The 23788-nt window shown below is 46.5% G+C and overlaps 1 protein-coding gene across 2 annotated transcripts in view; it reads left to right on the forward strand.

Moving 5' to 3' along the window:
• Ptprb (protein tyrosine phosphatase receptor type B) overlaps positions 1-23058 on the forward strand; it is a 101389-nt gene extending 78331 nt beyond the window's left edge. For both annotated transcript variants that reach the window (XM_051139895.1, XM_051139896.1), the window contains 12 exons: positions 1193-1292; positions 1945-2028; positions 2125-2142; positions 2257-2338; positions 2875-2965; positions 3789-3865; positions 5575-5709; positions 7135-7257; positions 7653-7816; positions 11349-11484; positions 19664-19784; positions 22553-23058. In XM_051139895.1, coding sequence (XP_050995852.1) covers positions 1193-1292; positions 1945-2028; positions 2125-2142; positions 2257-2338; positions 2875-2965; positions 3789-3865; positions 5575-5709; positions 7135-7257; positions 7653-7816; positions 11349-11484; positions 19664-19784; positions 22553-22575 — 1154 coding nt within the window. In that variant the 3' untranslated portion in view covers positions 22576-23058. The remainder of the gene's footprint in view (positions 1-1192; positions 1293-1944; positions 2029-2124; positions 2143-2256; positions 2339-2874; positions 2966-3788; positions 3866-5574; positions 5710-7134; positions 7258-7652; positions 7817-11348; positions 11485-19663; positions 19785-22552) is intronic.
• Positions 23059-23788: the final 730 nt, after the last annotated feature.

Here is a 23788-nt window from a genome sequence, read left to right on the forward strand (position 1 = left end):
AAAAAAAAAGAGAGAACGATAAACTGCTGTTTACCAAAATGAAAACCTTTGATATTTGAAAAGACAGCATCTAACAACTGAGAAGATGACCCACAGAATATGAGAGAAATATTTGGAAGTCATTAATAGTCAGTGAACCCTTACATTGTAATTCAACAATAAGGACAAACAAAGCTGGCAGCTACGAGCTCTGGCAGCTCTTCCAGAGGACCGGGGATTGAGTCCCAGCACCTATGCAGTGCCTTGCAACAATCTATAACTCCAGTTGCCAGGGCTCTGACACCCTCTTCTGGCTCTTCAGGCGCCAGGCATATGTGGTGCCCACGCATACACGGATAAGCCTTGAATACACTATGCTAAGTTAGCAAAGCCAGTCACAAAAGCCGCCTGCTTATGGCTTCGTTTATATTAAATGTCCAGAGTAGACATATGTGTAGATGAGGAAGGGGAGTTAGCTGTGCCCATGCTGGGGAAAATGAGAAATGGAAAGTGACTAAGAGATAGGAGTCTTCTCCGCCGGACACTAGAGTGTTATCAAGTTATTTGTGGCGATGTGTATAAAAACACTATGTGTACTAAAGACGACAGATTCTACCATTTGGCTAGGTGGGTTATATGGTGTGTTAATTATAGCTCAATAAAACTTCCAGATATTGGATGTGATGGTATACATTTGCAATCCAAGATATCAGGAATTAGAAAGGAAGGAAGGAAGGAAGGAAGGAAGGAAGAGAGGAGGAAGGGGTGGAGGGAGGGGGAAAGGGGAGAAAGGAAAGAGAAGGGAAGAAAAAGTAAAGATAGTAAAAGTGAGAGTTTATTAAAATAACTTACTAATGGACTGGGTTTTCTAAAACCCCAGAGACTGTATGATTCTTCACACAGAGGGAAGGCTGGTAACAGTGTCACACGTCACGTCATTAACTCTCAAAGTTGATAAACTTTTTACTCTGGAACCAACCTGCCTATGATACAAAGCAGGCATGCCTTCATCTCAGCTGCCTGCTGTCAGCGGTGGGATAGTAAACACCTCACTGTGTGTGTGTAGGGGGGACAGCCAGGGGGGGGCAGGGCGGTCTTGAATGGTACTAATAACACTGCTACTAAGGGAGACAGCTTTCCGAGCTGTCAAACTGCTTCCTTACCACAGACTTCTTTTCCTTTCCTCTGTTTTCTTCCACCTTGGTGACTGCAGAGCCCTTGTTTGGAGTTATTGAAGGTGTGAGTGCCGGTCTGTTTCTCATTGGCATGCTGGTCGCCCTAGTCGCCTTCTTCATCTGCAGACAGAAAGTCAAGTAAGTACAAAGATGTCTTTAGTGATCAGGCTCACAAAACTAGAGAGGCTACTAAAAATGCCCTTTGGCCTGAATAGGGAAAATAGTTTTGTTTCTCCAGGTTAAATTACCATAGTTTCCTTGGTTAAAAAATTAATTAATTAATTAATTAATAATAACAAGAGTCAAACTCTGACTCCATGACTCACAGCTTTCCAGCTTTGCTATATACAAATGAAGACCTGGGAGGAGAGCTCACCGGTGACTGAGAGGCACCAGTAGAGCTATTAAAATATGAAACAAAATCCTTTTGTGCAGACCCAACAGCTGAGGTGGTACTTAGACTCGTGACGACAGAGACGGTTCCAAACCGTATGTCTACATGCTTTTCCGGAATGTCCTGAAAAGTATGGCTGGCGTCACCGTCTTGGCATTTGCCAGCCATGCTAATTTCTGAAAGAACTTAAACGAAGGAGAGAGCGAGCATGCACTTTTCAGTTGCTGCCATCTCCTTTCCCCAACCCAAAGAGATGCTGGCTAAACGCAGGCTTCCATGGAATATGAAGGTTTCACATTTGCACAAGTGTGTACAGCCTTCATGCGTGGGAGAAGTCTTAGGAACCAAGTAACGTCATTAGAATAAAGGAATCTGTGTCCTTGTCCTGTGTTTCAGCCACGGCCGGGAAAGGCCGTCCGCCCGCCTGAGCGTGCGGCGGGATCAGCCTTTGTCTGTGCACTTCAATCTGGGCCAGAAAGGGTAAGTGTCACCACTTCCTTCGCTTGGTTCCCTGAAAGACGGTATTCTGTGAGATTCGCTAACACGGTCCCTCTTTCTCTTTTGTCTGTCTCGCAGCAACCGAAAAACTTCTTGGTAAGTGAAAATGTATTAATTAATCTGCTTTTGAAACACAGCTCAGACTGGTTATAGCACTTTTCCCGTTTCGTCAGTAACTATTGTTTTCTCTTGCTTTGTTTTTAATTACAGCCCCATAAAGATAAACCAGTTTGAAGGGCATTTCATGAAGCTGCAGGCTGACTCCAACTACCTTCTGTCCAAGGAATATGAGGTACCGGTGAAGCTTCGCTCCCCACCCGCAGACCCCACTCTTGAGCAGCGCTGTGAGGTCACAGTCAGGGATGCCTAAGGTCCCAGCAGAGCACCTGTTGCCTCTGACGCGGCTCACTGAACAGCATTCCATCTATTCTCAGAGGCTAGTTTGAGTTGGAACCACACAGCAAACAAAGTACTTTCTGGATCAGTTGGCGGAGTGAACGCATTTCAGTGTGGCGCTGTCAGTTCCTCAGCCTGGACATTTGCTTGCCTGGGAACCAATGTAGTTTGGTAATAAGTACCCGGGCTTTGAGCGTGAGTCTCAGCCTTGCCACGTGTGTCCTGGAGCGCGGTTCTCATGATCCCTCAGGCTCCTCTGTAGGATGGTGTTAGGGGCCCATCCCACGTGGGGTTGTGGAACTGATCAGACATTCTGCAAACCCTGACTCGTGCACATAGCTCTATGTCACTACGTATCTCAAGGGTTGTAGGAGTTGCCCTGAGTTTCTATTCTCCATTCGCCAACTTTTTTTTTTTTTTTTAACTTAACAGGACTTAAAAGATGTGGGACGAAACCAACCATGTGACATTGCCCTCTTGCCTGAGAATCGAGGGAAAAATAGATACAATAACATTTTGCCATGTAAGTTTTATATTGGGACTTGTGAGGCTGTCACAGAAAAACCGCATAGACGTGTGTGCATGTACGTGTATGTGTGTGTGTATGTGTGTATGTATCTATGTATGTGTGTGTAGAATACCTGGATATGTACACTCTATGGCCCTAATGCCTTAACAGGGAATAATTTAAATCTTCCTGCACTTCCCTCATAAGCGCAATGACTACCCAGTTGGCACTCCTCTTGTCCTTTTGTTTGTTTGTTTGTTTTTTCGAGACAGGGTTTCTCTGTATAGCCTTAGCTATCCTGGACTCCCTTTGTAGACCAGGCTGGCCTCAAACTCAAAGCGATCCGCCTGCCTCTGCCTCCTGAGTGCTGGGATTAAAGACGTGCGCCACCACGCCCGGCTCACCCCCTTTTCCTTCTTACCCTTTCTCCTTGGAGTCTCAAGGATCTATCAGAGTTAAGGGCAGGGCTCCAACGGGCTCACTTGGGTTCACTTTGTAGTTTCCAGCCAATCGTCTTTAAGAAATCAGCCTACCCAGTCAGGTAAAGCAGATGAAGGCGGTGCTTCTGGATGGTATTCATTCCAGACGGGAAAGAGAGCCAGCTGCTGCATTAAGCAACTGTAATGTCACCAAAACAAAACCACAGATAGGGGGATTCACATGGTTTCATGCGCCCACTGTTTATGTACCACTGCCGGAGGCCTACCTCTTGAACACAGATGGGACCACTCCTCTTGAGGCTGCTGGAAATAAAGCAATCTAACATCACATTGTGTGATGGCAGATTCACCCCCAAGACACAGCACAGCAGCCCACCTTTCAATCAATCTCTTTCCAGATGACGCCTCGAGAGTGAAGCTATCCAACGTAGACGATGACCCGTGCTCTGACTACATCAATGCCAGTTACATCCCCGTAAGTGAACTCCAGGCCACAGTGCTCAGGATGACGCGTTGGCGATGTCTGTGAGGGAGGTGCCACTTCTTCTGTGCTGCCTCACTCTTCTGTCTATAAACACTTGCAAAATTTAAAAAGACCGTGTCTGGTGGCCGCCAAACACAGGCTGTTCAGGGCGGTCGCTGCTAAGGCCTGTTTTTCACAGTGGTGGTGGTCAGATGCAACTCTCACGGGCCCGATGCGTGTTTAGAGGTTCTTTGCTTTCTGTGGCCCTGAGATAAGGAAGGTTAGAGCCACTCAATAGAGATGACCTGCTCCCCCCTCGCCCCGCCCCGCCATGGGTAAGGCTGCCATGCTAGAAGGCCCAACCTCTTGCTACTTGGACCTGTAAAAACCACACACACACACTTCACAGTGGTGTGAACTTCTGGGACCTGATAGTGCCTTCCATCTTGCCAACTTCCCTCATGCGCCGCAGGGGAAACGGCGTTAAAAGTCAGAGAAACCCAGATTTGAATTCCTGTTCTGTTCCTGTCTGGCTCTGTGACAGAGCAAATTCGGTTACCTCATCAAGACCCTAATTCCTTTCCCAAAAATGTAGGAAAGTACCTCAAATTATCATCTATACATTCAATAAATACAATCTAGTTAAATGATACCTACAATCTGAACGCTGGGATATATAAAGGGGTTATGTTTCTGAGAGGACTGTGTTGAACAATCAAGATATCAAAGAGTTACTGGGGAGTGCCATGCTCACCGTCCCAGAACAGCATCTCCTACACGAACGAACACCAGCATCATTCAGCCTTCAACACCATTTGTCCTGATCCAGCAGAGATAGGTAGAGGCCGGCATTCTGCATTTCTCACAAGCCGTTGTGTGATTCCATGTCTGCCAGCCAGAGGACCACACTGGGTAGCAGAGATTAGAGGTCACCACAGAGTGTGTAGGAGCAGAATGTCAGCCAGTAGCGAGAAGGATGAAAGACGACTTCAGTCAAACAGACAAGGTGCTAAGGATAAATAAAGATTAGGCAGCCGAGAAGCACTGTGTGGGTGGTTGGGTTGTGTGGATGGCAGAGCTGGTGTAATGCGGAGATTGTGAGCGAGGGCAATGGCACAGTGAGCCCCCCACTAAGATTACAAGCAACTCTGTGTTGCTGAAATGAAGACTGGCTTAGCGAAGATATCTAGGTCACCATGGTCAGGATGGAGTCAGATCTTCCAAAGCCCAAAGCCACTGCACACCATCTGGCGGAAGCCCAGGCATCAGTGGCTCGTTTTCCATTACGTTTCCTTTACATGGCACCATTTTCCAAATTATTGTGATGTCAACTTTCCAAATTGAACAGTCTACACACACATGCACCCAAAGGCACACACAGACATACACAGGCACACATAGATGCACACACACACACACACACACACACACACACACACACACACAAGAGTAAAGCCATTTTCTGTATTGTGCATGGAATCCTGCGTTTGCCTTTACAAACAGATCCAGCTGATAAAAGGGAGTGGGGCTTTTAACAATAGTCCACTGCTCGGGCCTTTGTTCTTCCTGCTGCCCAGCCTTGACACCTGAGCTCATATCTTATTCTCAACTCCAGGGCCCGGCAGAGATCTCCATATCATCCAGGCTACGGGCTAGCTCTTTGTTTACAATTCTGAAGAGGCCCATTGTCTCTGACTCTCCATATTGTAAATTCATCGCAGGGTAACAACTTCAGGAGAGAATATATCGCCACTCAGGGCCCACTTCCTGGCACCAAGGACGACTTCTGGAAAATGGCATGGGAACAGAACGTTCACAACATCGTCATGGTGACCCAGTGTGTTGAGAAAGGCCGAGTGAGTAAACAACTTTTTCTGCCTCCCTGCCTTTGCTTTCTTGCTGTTATCCCTGCTCATCCGAAGTTACACCACCGGCAGAACCAAAGAGAGACCGTGGGAGAAAGCTGTCAGGGGATTAAGCCACTTGGTTATAACAGAACCTGGATCCTTTCTAAACTTACCGGTCAGATGTCTCATTTAAACCTGTTTGCATGTGAAGCCTGGGATGCGCAGAGTAGACATGAGTGGAAAGAACACCCGACTGACAGCGTGTGTGCTCCAACCTTCGAAGTGTGGGTAGGGGAGAGAGCCTCCCAGCGGTGAGGAGCCTCTCAGGAAGAACTATTTTAGGCTGTGCTGGCAGACACGAAGTAAAGTATCTACATGAGCTATTATTCAAACCTCTTATATTTATAATCTCCATTTATAATGTCTTATATTATGCAGCTACTTTTAGGATTAAAAAGAGACTAAATGTTTAATATGTGTATGTTGGATTTCCAGACTATCTTCCATCACCCTGGCTAGAATAGGACCTATGCCCTTCTCCGCGCTGTCTTTGTTTGATAATATTCGTATGAGATATATGTAATGACAAGTGCTGACGAAATGCCTGGACTATGTGCATAGCCACGTACACAGAAATTCAGTGTACATATATAGCTATATCTGCCTGCCTCGCCATACACACTAAAATAAAAGCCGTGTTTATACACACAGAAATGCAAATGTATATTTATAGTCAATGAATTTGCATCTTGCAACATCTATCAATGTAATAGGTTCCACAAAACATAACCTAAAAACAAACACTCAAATCTCGTTCCTTACCTCTTTATGCATATAAACACAAGTTTAGCTGAAATTTCCAAATTCTTAAAGTTCTCTTTGCCCCGTGGCCCACTTAAGAAAAGTGATTTAAAAAAAAAAAAAAAAAGTGAGCAAAATAAAGCCAGGAAGACAATGCTTTCCTCTGCTTGGTTAGGTCTTTCTTGAGAGGGAACGCTTCCCCCTTATCTTTGAAGTTCTTGGGGGGGTGGAATTCTAGGTGTTATGCGCACTATGCAAAACTCACAGGCCACTGAGCTGTGGCCTCAACCCAAAAGCTTGGCTGGCTGGTGGACCAGGACACTGAGGGACCTCCCCCCCCATCCCCACCTCACCCCACCCCCAATCCTCAAGCTGTCCCAAGAGTGAATGGATGCAAACATTGAGATTTGGACCTGCTTTGGGTGGAAGTTTCTCTCTATCCGTTGGAAGGAGAGTTGTGCAACTCTGTGACTGGCCCTGAGCAGGTGGCAGAAGGTAAACAGTCAAGTTGCTTTAGCAGCTGACCTGGATCCCTGTCTCAGGACGGGACTTTGAGGGGAGGGAGGGTCCAGATCCACATCACCATCACCGTCGCGGCCCCAGACTTAGCCTTGTCTATTTGTTCTCTTTTAGGTAAAGTGTGACCATTACTGGCCAGCAGACCAGGACCCCCTCTATTATGGGGACCTCATCCTGCAGATGGTTTCAGAGTCGGTGCTGCCTGAGTGGACCATCAGGGAATTTAAGATATGCAGTGTATGTCAGTTTGCTTGACTTCCTTTTAAAACCCAACTTAGAAGCCAGGTACTGTGGTACATATTTGGAATGCCAGCATTTGGGAGGTGGAGGCAGGAAGATGTTCAAGGTCATCCTTGAATACTTAGAGAGTTTGGGGCAAGCCTGGGCTACATGAGACCTTATCTCAGGAAAGGAAAGGAAAGGAAAAGAAAGGAAAGGAAAGGAAAGGAAAGGAAAGGAAAGGAAAGGAAAGGAAAGGAAAGGAGGGGAGGAAGAAACAGCCCAACATATGAAGAGGAGACTGTAAATCCTGCTTTCGCTGGTTCGCAGCCTGTATTTTAGACCATGGAAGCTCCGTTGTGACACAGTTGTCAGAGGTTGTCCCTCTCACTGCCCCTTCTCCACCCTTGCAGGAGGACCAGTTGGATGCACACAGACTCATCCGTCACTTCCACTACACAGTCTGGCCAGACCATGGAGTCCCAGAGACCACCCAGTCCCTGATCCAGTTTGTGAGGACTGTCAGGGACTACATCAACAGAAGCCCAGGGGCTGGGCCCACTGTGGTGCACTGCAGGTATGAGCGCCCTGAGAGGCAGTCGTGGGGCTGGGCCCACTGTGGTGCGCTGCAGTTGAGCGCCCTGAGGGGCAGTCGTGGGGCTGGGCCCACTGTGGTGCGCTGCAGTTGAGCGCCCTGAGGGGCAGTCGTGGGGCTGGGCCCACTGTGGTGCGCTGCAGTTGAGCGCCCTGAGAGACAGTCGTGGTGGAGGCCCTGCCTGTAGGAATCTGAAGCAATGCACAGACTTGTGGCCCTGAAGGTTTCTCCAGCCAGCCAGCTGGCCTCTCTGTCTTTCCCTAATCTCATCCTTCCTCACAGCTTCAACTTCTCCACTTCCTTCACCTCCCACTTCATTCTCCCCCTCGCTCTCTTCTTATGTCCTTTCCTACTACATGAAATATAGAATCCTTAAGTGACTCCCGTGCCCTCCATAATGGGCCCATCTTACCGTCAGTTCAGTTTCTCACCTCTTCCTCTCCTATTGTACACAAGAAGTTGACTCTACAAGTTTATTCCTTTGTTTTGCTTGCTTCTAATTTTTTAAATTTTTTTTTTTTTAGATTTTCATACAAGCTAATAAGTTTCCTTGTCACATTTTTATACACAAGCATCCTTATTCTTTATTTTTGTGTGTTTTCCTCCACCACAGACCTCTCCCACATCCTCTGCCTCCTTCTGGTAGGTTCTTTCCTCAACCCCTTCTGCTTTAATACCACATGTACTCGATTATCTTCTTATTTCTTAAGATTTCTGTCTCCCCTCTCTTGGCCCTCTTTCTAGTGTCATTACACACACACACACACACACACACACACACACACGCACGCACGCACGCACAAGCACGTGTGTGCGCACTCATTTGTATAATATATTAGTTGCTTTTCTGTTGCTATGATAAAATACCATGAACAAGGTAACTTACGGGGGAAAAGTGTTTCTTTGAGTTTATGGTTGCGGAGGTTTAGAGTCCACGACGTGAGGAGCAGTGTGACAGCTGGCAGCTGCATGGCAGTTGGAACAGCATGCTGAGAGATTACATGTTAAAACTATAAGCAAGAAGAAGGGTGCACACAGGAAGTGGGGCATGACTATAAATACTCAAAGCCTGCCCACAGTGAAGTACTTCCTCCAGTGAGGCCACATTCTAAACCCACGCAAAGAGCACCACTGACTGGAGATCAAGTGTTCAAACACCTGGAACTGTGGGGCACAGGTCCCGTTCACACCACTTCATGGAGTTTTTCATCCAGGTCCTGCATGTAAGAGAAAACAAGTCATTTTTCTTCTGAGTCTGGTGCACAGACCTATCCCTGCTTCCTTCTATCTTTAACTCCTCAAGATAGCATTCTCTCTCTCTGCCACCTGGATAAATATTATCCATCCTTCAAGCTCCCTGCCCCAGACCTCCCAATAGGTCTGGTAGCGTGTTTGTGTCCACTGGTGATGCTAACACAAACTACTGTAGCCTGGGTAACTTAAAAACAACAGAAATGTATTTTTCACAATTCTGGAAGCTTTAAGATCAAGCCACAGACAGATGGATGTCTAATTCTAACCCTAACACTAACCCTAACCCTCTGAAGCCATGTGTGTTGTCCAGAGGAGAGAAAGGGGTGTCTTCACATGGACGAAGACCGACAAGGGACGAGCAAAAGGACCCAGCTAATTCGCTCCAGCAGTCTATAGCCAATTTTTGCTCTTAAACTTCTTTTTCTCTCTTGACTTTTCTTGGCTTCACTTCATCTGTCCATAATATCAACTTACCACGCTATCCTCCTGTCTCCGGGGAGCCCGGTGATTGGCTAACTAATGTTTGCAGCACACTCTGATAGCCCTCACGGAATGGCACTAGCAAACAAAGAGCAGAGAATTGCCATGGTAAAAGAAACGTCAAGTGCGCTCATCTCTCTGTGGCAGCCCCACTCCCTAAGCAGCCCTGTGTTCCTGTGCCTTTGGACCCCAGCGCTTTAGTGGGGATGGGGAACTCTCCGCGCCCCCTGCTTTCTGAAGAATGGCAGGCGTTTTCTTCCAGGAACACTGGAGGACTGTCTGTGCCCTGTATACGTGTGTTCATTGCCAGCCAGAATAACCAGAAAGAGGGCCTACAGAGAATGATGATAGGGGTGCTGAGGAACAGTAGGGCTCCGCGGTGGGAACGGGTGCCACAGTATGTGATCGGTAGATTCAAAGCTGAGCTCTTCAGACAAACGTGAGGGTGGTTACATTTGCGGCTTTGTCAGAAGTTCTCACTGGTCTTAACCACCTGAGGCAGGAGTTGGTGTTTGCTTCCCAGTGGAGGGAGGTGTCAGCACTGCCTCTGCCTGGCCAAGCATTCTGTGGAAAACAGATTACGTGGACTGCCACAGTGTTAATGCGAAAGATAACTTTAAAACCTATGCACATGTGTGGCACATGAAAAGCATGCCATGAGGGGCTGGAGAGATGGCTCAGAGGTTAAGAGCACTGACTGCTCTTCTAGAGGTCCTGAGTTAAATTCCCAGCAACCACATGGTGGCTCACAACCGTCTGTAATGTGATCTGGCGCCCTCTTCTGGCCTGCAGGTGTATACATAATAAACAAACAAATAGAAAAGCAAGGCATGGGGGGGGGGGGCGGGTGAGAAGGGAGTTCTTCTGGGGCTGTAGAAAGTCTTTATGGGAGTGTTTATCACAAGTGGGCAGACAGGCATGCACTCTGTCTTCTGCATTCCCAGCTCTGATTTTGTCTGGGTCGAACAAGAACAAATTCACCCTGGTATCATCGATGGGTGCAGCATCAAAGAGCCAGCACTAAGGAGAAATTTAGCAATTTTTAGCAAAAGTGTTCATAACCAATAACCAACCCAGCAGTGCCCTTCTAGCTACCAATGGCTCAGAAGTTCCCACACAGGTTCACAAGGACGTTCACTGCTACATGGTTTTAAATAGAAAAACTAAAAATGATCTTATGCTCTGTGGTATAGAATAGTTAAAAGAAGTTGGAGGTATGCCGAGCATAGATGTGTGTGCCCGTGAGCACCACACCAGGGCTGCTAAGGCAGGAAGACCATGAGTATACAGCAAGAACTTCCTCAAAACAGTCTTTAAAAGAACAGGCAATGGGAAAGAAAAATGAAAGAGCAAATGAGGGAGGAGCTTATTTCTGTATCGCAAATGAATACATCTCAAAACAATACTTGAAATATTGAGCAGAGAACGTGGCAAAAGAACATGTAAAGAGTCTTCGCATTTCAGTAAATGTTCAAAATGTATAGTGTGTTCTTTTGGGAATTGCAAGCATGTAGGAAAATTATATAGGCAAGGTCCTGAAATATGCCAAGGTCAGAGTAGGACTTACATCGTTGGGGTGAGGGTTAGGAAAAGGGGGAAGAGGTGGATCACGGGGACTTTATGCTATCTTTCTTTGAGAGAGAGCACGTCTGTGGTGAGAGAGAATCCCTGCATTCTCCCACAAATTGAGAGACAGAAGAAAGATGGCCAGAGTCTCCTCGTGTGGTCTTGAAAGAGCAATCAAGCCAGAGGCCCCCATCTTTCCTTTGCTTCTCTCCAGCGCTGGTGTGGGCAGAACCGGGACCTTTGTTGCCTTGGACCGGATCCTCCAGCAGCTGGACTCCAAGGACTCCGTGGACATTTATGGGGCAGTGCATGACCTAAGACTTCACAGAGTCCACATGGTGCAGACTGAGGTAAGACCTCTGAGCTGGACACCAGTGCCCTTCTGCGCCCCTGACTGTCCAGGACACCTGAGCAAGAGAGAGAAGCAGATATACAGACTGTCTAGGAGTTCACATTTTAAAGCAAATCTCACTGATCTTCAGCATTAGGTACACTGCTTATTGAGTATCTCAGAGAAGAATTGACTTAGGTAGGCAGGAAGAAAGATGGAGTACATTGGAAAAAACATTATACTTGGGGCTCTGGCTAGACCAGCCCACTTAGGAACTCATTTCAAGGCAACTTGGTAGGATAAGCACAGGAACTTCCATAAAGAAGTTGCTAAATCTCTTCTCTCCCCTAGCTCCCACCCCCTCCACCTCTGGATATGTCAAGGGTATAATCAGAAAAGTTATATGCTTCTCTTTGAAAAGAGCTTTGACATTCATAGATTTTATTTTATTTTTTAAGACACTGTCCTGCCATACTTGTTTTTATTTCCAAGAAAGCTAAAGCTCAGAGGCTAAAAAGTTTTGTGCAAAATCCATAGTCATGCTGGGTGGTGGTGGTATACACCCTTAATCCCAGAACTCAGGAAACAGAGGCAGGTAGAGTTCGAGGCCAGCAAGGTCTACACAATGAGTTACAGGCCAGAAAAGGCCACACAGAGAAACTCTGTCTTTAGTAAATGGGCAGCACAAATTGGACTTGGTGGTCTTTTTGTTTGCTTGGCTGGTTGGTGGGTTCGGGGGTGGTGCAAGGGTGTGAGGGTGGACCTACGGGGAATAGGAAGCGAGTGTGATGGGGTGCATTGTATGAAATTCCCAAATAATTAAAAAAAAATTATGTCAGGAAAATAACCCCTGGGCAAGCTTGGACCTTGTTCTGGACAAGCCTAGGCTCTTGAATACCAAGCCACTGCCCCACAGTCAGGTCTGTGCGCAAACCTCATACACCACGCCCATTTCACTCCTGTACCTGAAACTCAGGTTCCTACTCACTGGCTTCCCCAAACCTTCCCTCAAGTAACTCAGAGGGAAAAGACAAAATCTGAAAAGTTTTCCATGCATGAAAAGTTCTGTCCCCATGCTGCCATGCAGGAACTGGTAGCCATGGAGACCACACAAGCAGCATCCCCAGCAAGGTTCCCCTTTGATCTCTGCTGAACCCGCAGTTCTAAAATCACTCTGAGCCCCTAAATTCTTTCTGGTGCAGCATATGTTAACATCCTGTGGAGCTCACCTTCTGTGCCACATTTGGCAAAAGCCTGGTGTCCTTGCCTCTCTTGTAGACAGCACGTACTCACCGGATCTGCTACCATTGTACTCCCCTGAGTGTGTGTGTGTGTATGTGTGTATGTGTGAGTGTGTGTGTATGTATGTATGTGTGTGTACATGTATATATGTGTGTGTATGTGTGTGTGTGTGTGTGTCTGTGTGTCTGTGTGTCTATCACTCGGCTATTGTTTAGATTGTGGTTTTTAAAGATTATTTTACTTTTGTTTATGTGTATCTGTAGGTGTATGTGTGTGTATGTATGTGTGTGTATGTGTGTGTATATGTGTGTGAGTGTGTGTGTGTATCTGTCTCTGTGTCTATCACTCGGTTATTGTTTAGATTGTGGTTTTTAAAGATTATTTTACTTTTATTATATGTGTGTGTGTGTGTGTGTGCGTGTGTGTGTGTGGGGGGGAGGGGATGCAAGTACACGCGGGTGCCTGAAGAGGCTAGGAGGAAGACATTGGGCGCCCAGGCACTGAGGGCTGGTTACCAGTGGTGGTTTATCAGCCACTGTAGGTGCTGGAAACCAAACTTCGACCGCGCATGTTCGTAGCTGCGGAGCCATCTCCCAGTGCCAGTTCTGTGTCGTTGACACAGGACCTCACTGTATAGCCCAGGTTAGCCTTGAGTTTACGATCCTTAATCCCCAGAACGAGAAGGTTGAGCATGCACCAGCATGACCGGCTAGTACTTTCACCATAGCAGTTTATCTCATGCTCTCAGTGTTTCAATACGAAGTTTTTAAGAGCGCACAGACCTGGGCTGTGATGGTTTATTGTAGAATGCTTTCCTAAAAATGCACAGGGCTCTGGGCTTGTTTCCCAGGATTGTGGGCTGGAGGCAGCGGGTGAACTAGGGAGGTCAGATAACACATCTCCACTAATCCAAACCCCAGCTTCTACAAGTAGCAGCATCAAGTCATTGCCTCATCTGAATCTCACGCCAGTCCTCCAACCTTATAGAGCCAGTCCGTATACATGCATGTATATATGTAGGTAGAGAGATGCTCCTCAGCATCGCCACCACCGTGCCATTGATCACACTTAACAATTTTAATTGTAATCCCTAGTCAGTATTTAAATATCTCTACCAATCTTTAATTACTTAATTAATTAATTTTATTATTATTTATTTATTTATTTTTGGTTTTTCAATATACATTTTTCACTATGTGGCCCTGGCTGTCCTGGAACTCTTTAGGTAGACCAGGTTGGCCTTGAACTCAGAGATCTGCCTGACTCTGCCTCCTGAGTGCTGGGACTAAAGGTATGCACCACCATATCTGGCTGTTTTAAAATTACTTTTTGTAAAAATTATCTAACTTTGCTTAAAGCTCCAATCTTTATACCTCTTCTGGCAATAACAACCCTTCTTCCCACTTTTTTCTATGCCATCTACTTATCAGAGAACCCAGCTCATCTGTTCTAGATTTTCACGGTGGTAGATTGTCCTTGTGGTTTTGGTCAGCTGACTTTTACAGCCAGAGGCTTCTTAGCTGGTCCTTCTACAGTTCCAGTGTTCCCAGGCTGTGGTTGTCACAGCAGAGGGCAGGCAGGTCACCACATCCATGCTGCTTGCTTGGTGAGTTCAGACAAAATTAACGGCGACTTCACTGGCAGGACCCCAGCCACTCTTCCTGAGGCTCCCTGGGAGCCATGCTCTTCGCGATGATTGCTGTCTGTCTATCTGTCATCTCACTTAGGGGATGGGATCATATAACCCTCATCTTAACTGTCATCCCTCTTGGTAGTAGGAACTTTGCTGTCTCTGTACCACTTTTTAAAATCTAGTACACACATGAGCGAATATCTTATAATTATGTTGCTAAAACGTCAGTGCCAGTGTTTCATTTCAGTATCAATTCCACAAACTCAGACTATAATTAATTTGTAAGTTGGAGAAGAAATGCCCAACATATTCTAAATACTGTTGAGGTGTGTGTGTGTGTGTGTGTGTGTGTGTGCGTGCGCACGCACAAGCTTATGGAAGCCAGAGGTGAACATTGGGTGTCTTTCTCAGTTTCTATCCACCTCATTTTTTGAGACAAGGTCTCTCACTGAACTTTGACCCTGAATCACTCTCCAATTCAGCTAGATGACTGGTCAGTAAACCCCAGGGGTACAACTGTCTCCACCTCCCCGGCGCTGGGGCTGCAGGCATGACCTCCCCGGCACTGGGGCTGCAGGCATGCACCGCTTCCCACCTCCCCGGCACTGGGGCTGCAGGCATGCACCGCTTCCCACCTCCCCGGTGCTGGGGCTGCAGGCATGCACTACTTCCCACCTCCCCGGCACTGGGGCTGCAGGCATGCACCGCTTCCCAGATCCCTGGTGCTGGGGCTGCAGGCATGCACCGCTTCCCACCTTCTGGTACTGGGGCTGCAGGCATGCACCACTTCCCACCTCCCCAGCACTGGGGCTGCAGGCATGCACCGCTCCCCACCTTCCCGGTACTGGGGCTGCAGGCATGCACCACTTCCCACCTCCCCAGCACTGGGGCTGCAGGCATGCACCGCTCCCCACCTTCCCGGTACTGGGGCTGCAGGCATGCACCACTTCCCACCTCCCCAGCACTGGGGCTGCAGGCATGCACCGCTTCCCACCTTCTGGTACTGGGGCTGCAGGCATGCACCACTTCCCACCTCCCCAGCACTGGGGCTGCAGGCATGCACCGCTCCCCACCTTCCCGGTACTGGGGCTGCAGGCATGCACCACTTCCCACCTCCCCAGCACTGGGGCTGCAGGCATGCACCGCTCCCCACCTTCCCGGTACTGGGGCTGCAGGCATGCACCACTTCCCACCTCCCCAGCACTGGGGCTGCAGGCATGCACCACTCCCCACCTCCCCGGTGCTGAGGCTGCAGGCATGCACCACTTCACTTGACTTGTTATGTGAGTGCTTGAGATCCAAGTTCAAGTTCTGTTGCTCAGACAGCTAGCACTGAGCTGGCTCTACAGAGTTGGTGCACTGGCCAGGCCAGGAGGCTGCTTATTTGCTCCTGGCCTGACTTAAGTAAAACACACGGAATCCTGAAATATTTCCACTGCCTAGCTTGTTTCCTTTCCCTGACTTTGAAAATAAATAGAACCATGAAATATAAAGTTGATACAACTTTCCTGTCTCCTTTTTTTTTTTTCTTAGCCAGTCAAAATCCCAGAGAGCAATCAGGCATTATCCTTGTAGCTTTAAGCCTCGGCCACAGTGACAATGTCTACAGTCTACAGTCTTGGGCTCCCTGCTCCACAGCGGTCCTGACTTGCTTAGTTACATGAATAGGCATGGATGCAGAGGGCTATAATTCACAGTCCAGTGCCTGTGGGTGATGGCTCCAAAAAAGGAAAAAGGAATTTCTGGGCCCTTGCATAATGTATCTGAGTCCACAGTGGCCATGATCTCAGTGTTCTTGTACCTTGAGATCTTGGGATACAAAGGAATTCAGGTCATCGTCATGTTTGATGGCTTTATCAAACAGCAAGGGTTTCCAGACAAAGAGGAAATAAGGGACTTGCAAGTGTCTTCTCCCTTTTAGCCTTCTGCCTCAGAGCAGATTTGCAGCCTAACTCTGAGAGAGACTTTGTTGAGGGAGAGCAGGCAATGGCATGCCCACTGCTCCCATGAGGAGACACTGAGATATTGTGGGATAAAGTGTTTCAGGTCACAATTAGAAGACTATCCTGAAGGTCACCTATGACCCAGACAACCTGTGTTTCAGCTACACTGGACTCCCAACTCGTTCTCATGTCATCTTTGTCACGTGGGATGCCCTGCATTCTCCAGGCTCTCTAAAGGTCACCTTTTCTTTCTAGTTTGGTATTTTCTTCCCACAAATGATCTCAAGAGCTTCCTGTTCTGCATGAAGCTTTATACACAGCTCTATACTTTATCATCGTGTAGGCATTTGGTCACAAAGATTGGTGGAATTAAATGGAATGGGAAAATGTCAGCGCTCAGCCAGGGCCTCCCCAATCAGGGCCTTGAGGTTAGGGTTTTGGTTTTTGTTTTTTCCTATTTTCTTTAAGATGTAAGTCGGGGTGGTGGTTACAGTAGCAACTTGATGATTTTAGAAGTAATCAGTTCTGAAAGACTAGCCTATTGGGAACAGTTGATATTTAAGACAAAGCAAATTAATAGAGAGTAATTAGTTTCAAAGCCCGTGGTGGATCACTGTTGAACACTTTATTACTAAGCTATGGCCTGGGTATAACAGAGTTCATTCACTGTCTACCTCTTCCACTCACAAGCAATTTAATTAAAAAGTAAAGGTTATGTGGAGCAGGAGAGGGTGCTTAGCAGTTATGTGTGCTTTACCACTTTTTCAGAAGATCCAGATTTGGTTTCCAGCACCACATGGGGCTGAGAACACCCTGTAACTCCAATTCCAGGGAACCAACCCCATCTTCTGGCCTCCAAAGGCTCCTGCATGTACCCGGCGCACATAAACTCAGGCAGGCATGCACACACACACACACACACACACACACACACACACACACACACACACATTTTTTTAAAAGTTGATTTTCAAGGTGAAGGTAGCATAAAACCAAGTAGGGTCTGTGAGAGAAAGAAAAACAGAAAGCAAAAAAATAGATCTTAATACTGAAGCAAGCCTTGCGTATGACTATTTGTCTGTCTGCCTGTCTGTTTGATGTTCTAAGCTATCTGGTACTATAGCTCAGTGGAAGAATTCTTACCTAGTATGTGTTAGGCCCCAAGTTCAATTCCTAGCACCCCAAAAGATCAAAAGGAGAGGAGAGTGCTGAGGATGTGCTCTGTCCATGGAATGCTTGCCCAGCATGCAGAAGGCCCTGAGTTCCTCCCCCAGCTTGGACTAAAACAGGGCACAATGACCCTTGCCTGTGTGGCCAGCCCCTGCGAGCTACGGCAGGAAGACGGAGAGTTCAAGGCCAGTGTGAGCAACATGAGAACGCCTGATAAAACTAAAACTAACAGTCTGAATCTTGTAACTGTCCTAGACAGTCCTGTGGTTAGAGTGTCTGGCTAGTTTCCAATCAGGAATGATGTCTGATGTGCCACCCATGAAAATAAGAACTGCTCACTTTGGAAAAAAAAAAAATCTTGGTGAGGGGAGACTTTTACTTTCACATTGTATCTCAAGCTTTAAAAAAATAAAACAAAACAAAAAAACCCTATAAGCTCCATGACATTGATCACCTTAAACACACAGTCCAGGAAGAATGTTCCATGTCTATCTACTTGCTATCGGTACCAAGTCTGACACCTTGAGTGGACAGAGGCTGTTATCTGTGGAGGAGACCCTTGGGCCCCTTGCTGTGTTGACTCAGACACAGACTCTAAGAAGCGTCATCAGTGGGCCTGTGGGAGGAAAGCCAGTCTCCCCAGCATGGCGCTGGGCTCCCCTCCCAGCCTTCTCACTCCCTGGGTTCCAGCAATGGCTGTATCGTGGTAAGAAGCTAGAGAAACTAGGGACTACAGACACACAGGCCTCTGCTCCTCCTTTTTTTTGGGGGGGGGGGGGATTTTTCCTTTTTTTTTTTTTTTTTTTTTTTTGCCTCTGCTCCTCCTTAAGGAGTTCGCTAGGTAGAAAGGAGGGAACCCAGCTCCTAAGTTTGGCTGTCTGTAGCTAAGACACTATCATCAGTAGAATCTTTGAGGTATCTTTATGGTCACTAGAGCCCTTACCCTCCTATATGTGCTTTTTAAAGTAGTTCGCTCCAAAGTGGCTGGCCTGAGGACCTGTCTTCTTGACATAGCTCTCTGTAGGTCTCCACATCTATCAGCATCTTTGAGGTTCTTCCACAATTCAGACTCAGATGCTAAGAGGACGGAGACAGACAAGGTGCTGGGCTTGTGTTTTGATGCAGTGGCATTCGTTGAGATAATTGTACGTACCCCCTTTCCGCACCATATCTGTGAAAGAAGGGGCACACAAGAGGAGAGTATGCTGTGAAATTAATTCCTCATTTTTAAAAAAATCAATATGCTGAAAACATGAACTTGGACGTCACATCTCCATAACAATTCTAAGGGTCCCATTTCTTGGCCATGCAAATTTGGAAGAGATAATGAATTCCTCTGGGTCTCAGGTGGTTTCATAGTTGTATTTACTTCACAAGGGTGTTGAGCTCATAAGGCAGCTTATGTAAAGGACACAATAAAAGTGTTTGCATTCATTCTTGTGCTTAGTTTGTGAGGGACCTACTGTGTGCAGGAAAGACATGGTGCTAGGCACTCATAGCACATACCGTAGCGATATGTATCATGTAAAGGTAGTGGATGGGAGCTGAAAAGATAGTTCAGACAGTCAAGGGCTTTGCTGTAAAAATATAAGGACCTGAATTTGGATAAAAAGCCAGGCTCTAGAGTGATGTCCCAGCCAGCTCTGGTACAGGAGACCCTGTCTCATCAAAACAGAAAGAAACAGAAAAAAGAGATTATAATTATACAAAATCCTAGCAACTGTGGGTATTCTGTGACAGTCCTGTACTGGCTGATTTTGTGTGTCAATCTGACACAAGCTGGAGTCATTAGAAAAAAAAGGATCCTTATTTGAAGAAATGCCTCCATGAGATCCAGCTGTAAGGCATTTTCTCCTTAGTGATCAATGGGGGAGGGCCCAGCCCATGGTGGGTGGTGCCATCCCTGGGCTGGTGGTCCTGGGTTCTATAGGAAAGCAGGCTGAGCAAGCCATGAGGAGCAAGCCAGTAAACAGCACCCCTCCATGGCTTCTGCATCAGCTCCTGCTTTCACGTTCCTGCCCTTTTTGAGTTCCTGTCCTGACTTCCTTTGGTGATGAACAGAGGTGTGTAAGTGTAAGCTGAGTAAACCGTCCCACTCCAACTTGCTTTTGGTCATGGTGTTTTGTTGCAGCAATAGAACCCTAAGATAAATCGAAACCTTTCTTCTGCTTGAGGATCCTTTCTCTGATGTTTCTTACGACTTTCTGCAGTGTCAGTACGTATATCTGCATCAGTGTGTGAGAGACGTCCTCAGAGCAAGGAAGCTGCGGAACGAACAAGAAAACCCCCTGTTTCCGATCTATGAAAATGTGAATCCGGAGTATCACAGAGGTAAGAGCTGACCTCACTCGCTCTCGATGCATTCATCTGGAATCTAGTGCCAGTTCAGTGTCGCTCCAGCATGAACCTCCCACTTCTTCTTCTACCCAAAGGGCACCCCCAAAAGTAGCAACAGACAGGAAAGGCAGAATAGGGGAGGGTTCCACAGTTGAACAGAAATTTAGTATCAATCATTTTTTTTCAGTGCTGGCATAATACCCAGGGCCCACCCATGGCAGGCGGATGCTCCGGCAATTGGCTACACCCTCTGTCTGCCTAACCCAGCATGCTTTCTCCAAAAACCTCTCCTGAATATTTCTTTTCTAAGAGATAAAACTGACCACTAGGGGAAGAACGCACTGAAGCCATAACTGGGAGTCCAAATTACAAAGCTGATTCGATGACGAATTTGGCAATTGGATTTTCAGTGTCTTCCATGCATTCATATCTGTGACGGAGCATTTTCCTATTATCTTAAATATACGAATACCCTTTGTGCATAAAGCCTTTTCAGTTATAAGTTGGAGTGAAGAACAGTGATGCAATAGACGACTATGCTAGTCAGCTTGGCGTCGTCACCACAAAGCACTCAAGGCAGCTAACGTTATAAAGCAGAAAGTTCGTGTCGCTTTCACTTTTGGGGGTTCAAGAGCATGTGCTTGTGTCCCCTCAGCCCTTGTGAGGACCTCATAGTAAATGGCAGATAGCAATCACAGGAGAGTGCCTGTCAGGGCAAGTGGTCACACCTCTCCCCAGGAAAGAGGAAGCTTGGGAGAGGCAGGGCCACATAATCTTGTAAGAGTTTCCTTCTGAGGACGCATCATCTTCCAGAAGGTTCACCATGGCATTTTCTAACACCATCACCCTGCAGACTAAGCATTTCACTATAATGGACCCTTGAGACAGAGGTCATAGCAGGAACTAGCAACACCAGCGCACACTGACTAATAATAGTACAGTGTTCATTCAGAATGGCTTCTGGTGTTTGGTTGTTTGAGGTGAAGGCTGTGTTTCCCAGACTGGCCTTGGAGTGCTAAGCTCAAGCATTCCTTCCACCTCAGCCTTGCCGTAAGCAGGACTAGAGGCACAGGCTATTACACCTGGCTTCAGAATACTACTTTTGAGGATATTATCATTGTGTGGATGGATGACCCTTATAAAGAATCTTTGTCTTGGTTGCTATAACAACATACTTGGGACTAGATACTTTACAAAGACAAGAGGCTTTGGGTAGGGATGTAGCTTGGTGACAGGGCACCCTGGGTTCAATCCACAAAGAAAAGAAGCCCATGCGTGGGCTGACCTCACGCACTTGACCTTTGGTGGGGCCCAGCAGCTAGTGTACAACACATCAGATGAGATCATATCATGAGAGAGAAAGCAGGCAACTAAGAAGGAACTATGCTTGCTCTTTGACAGAAACTTGTTCTGCGGAAGTGAATTCACTCCTGTGACACCTAACCTGTGCTGAGAGTCAGCCCTCACCTCCCACTTGGCCCACTTCTTTCAGGTCCCACCACTTTCCAGTAGGGACCAAACATCCACTGAGTGACAAACCATAGCTTAGCCATGGCACAAGTTAGGAAATGCAGAATGTAAAACAGATAGAAGCAACATTTATTGGGGTAGGGAGGGTCGGGGCGGGGGCAACGAATGAGAGGCAATCTGACAGTAAAATTACTATCTCAGAACAACCCAAGATCATGTGATGTTTTTTTCTACTCGTTTATAAATCTTCTAGAGCAAGAGTGTAGCATTTCTCAGATTAAAAAAAAATAATAAAATTCAGGAATGAAAAAAAAAAAATCACAAACTTCCTAAAGCATGCTTTCATCAGCAATAACTAACCGGCAAGAAGAGGATTCCTACCTCTGGCCAGCCATTGAGGCCAAAGGTACTACACAGGCTGAGAAGGGCCAGTCCGGGCTGCAGTTCCTGGTCATGGGCCTGCTTTCTGTTTCTAGTGCTGTTAGACTGCCGCCTCCTCCTGAGGTTCCCTCGTTCTCTGCAGTCTCAATCCTGCCCACCCAGCCGGCATGTTATTTAGTGAGCTGTTTAGAGGAGTGCACTGTAAATCGGATAATCTTTTGTGTTGTAAATAATTACCCCCTAATTTATCCGTGAAGTAAATTAAGGTTTCTACATGTCAGTTTCTTTAAGACACCCCGGGATGGTGCAGTTGGTGGGGGTAGATTTCAAGGGTTCCTTTGTCTTGTGTTAACTTGTTTGCGAATCTTTTAAAAACTGAGCTTGGGTGTGCCTAAATGAAGCTAACTGTGGACTGAAAACAGACAACCTCACTCCCAACTGCTAGGATGCAGAACATAGCCCATGCGACAGCCTGGGCAGATTACTCTGTGCCCTGCCCTGTGGCTCCCTCTGCAACTCAGAGGCAGGAGGATGCGGGCAACCAGCGTCCCTTCCAAGTCCAGGCATCTACGTTTGTAAATGGAGTGGGCTGGCCCCATCGTGAGGCTGTCTCCTCCATCACATGGAGCTTTAGTGGTGCCCACCAGTGTCTCCCATGTACAGATTTCATAACTAGGACAGCAGAGACAGTCCCTCAGCAGCAGTGGTTCTCACCCTTCCTAACACTTCGACCGTTTAACACAGTTCCTCATGGTGTGGTGACCCGCAACCATAAAATTATTTTAGTTGCTGCTTCATAGCTGAATGTTTGCTACTGTTTGGAACCATAATGTAAACAGCTGAAGGGGTCGCAACCCACAGGTTGAGAACCACTGCTCTACAGTTTCTAACCATATCATCTTTGCTTCTAGATGCAATCTACTCGAGACATTAAGAGTGCACCTGAAGATCCCCTGGATAAAAAGTTTTTCACTGTGTGATTTTTTTTTTTCAAAAAGAAACCTTGCTTCATGCCTTGCAGAGGTGCCAGCTGTTTCTGTTGATACTATGTATAATTTATTAATCTGGAGAATGTTAAAGAATTTATGTAATTTAAGCATAACATATTATTGTATATACTTGTATTTTGTAGTTTCTCCTGTAAATATGTATTTTTCATAATGTTTAAAATTAAGCTTTATATAATACTATTTTTGCACACTAAAGTGTCCATGGCTTGTTCCTACATAACCCAATTCAACCTATATGACGGGGAAAACTGGTGAAATGTGTGCCAAGGAGGTTGCAGGGGCAATCCCTGGAGCTGTTTCTTGCCTGTCTTGATATTCACTGGGTAGACAAAAGTCAGAGCTGGAAAGAACATACCAGAAGGCTATCTTTGCTGAGCTGTTTTCTTATGAATAAATCCTGGGATCTAATGAGTATAACAGTCAAAGAAAGATTAGGGCTGTGGTTATACCTTTACGGTAGACCATACACCAAGAAATTAAAAAATAAATTCCAAAAAAGAAAAAAAAAGGATTAGACACCATCAAGGCTAAGCTGGGTGTTGTTTAAACTAGAAGCTTTTTGTGTGGCTCCTCCCAGGATTACAAGCCATGGTCAGCTCAAGGACCTTGAGACTCGTAGGGACCACTGGGTTGAGGGCCCGAATGTCACTGACAGATGTAAGGGTAGCTTGTGGCAGTAATGTCACAAAGCAGCATGCATCCCTGCAACAGTCACACTCGATCTTCCTTTGGGAAGTGCTATGGTGGTTGCTTATGCTCCTGATCAAAGAAAGCGTGGCCTACCAACCCGGCCATAGAAATAGCTACAATGTTATATGTGAAGACTTAAAAAGTAAGCCATGGTAAAAACAAACCCCAGTTTGTCCTTAGTCTAAAAATCCTTCAGGAGACCTTTTAAAACAAGTTGATGCACTTAAAATGTGGTCAAGCACTCACCTGAGCTTTATTTAATATAGACAACACCGCACACCCTGCCTGTTTTGCGTGTAAGATCTGTGCTTTATTTTGGATATAAGTAATTCCAATGAGTCAGAAAGTGGACACTGACCAAATCAAGGCCTGATTCCCAGATGTTTCCGAGGAAGGTAGGGGAAGAATCCTGTAGTCGCCTGAGTGCAGAGTCACATTTATCAACTT

This window comes from Acomys russatus, chromosome 31, assembly GCF_903995435.1.
Source record: "Acomys russatus chromosome 31, mAcoRus1.1, whole genome shotgun sequence".
NCBI classification, from domain to species: Eukaryota; Metazoa; Chordata; class Mammalia; order Rodentia; family Muridae; genus Acomys; species Acomys russatus.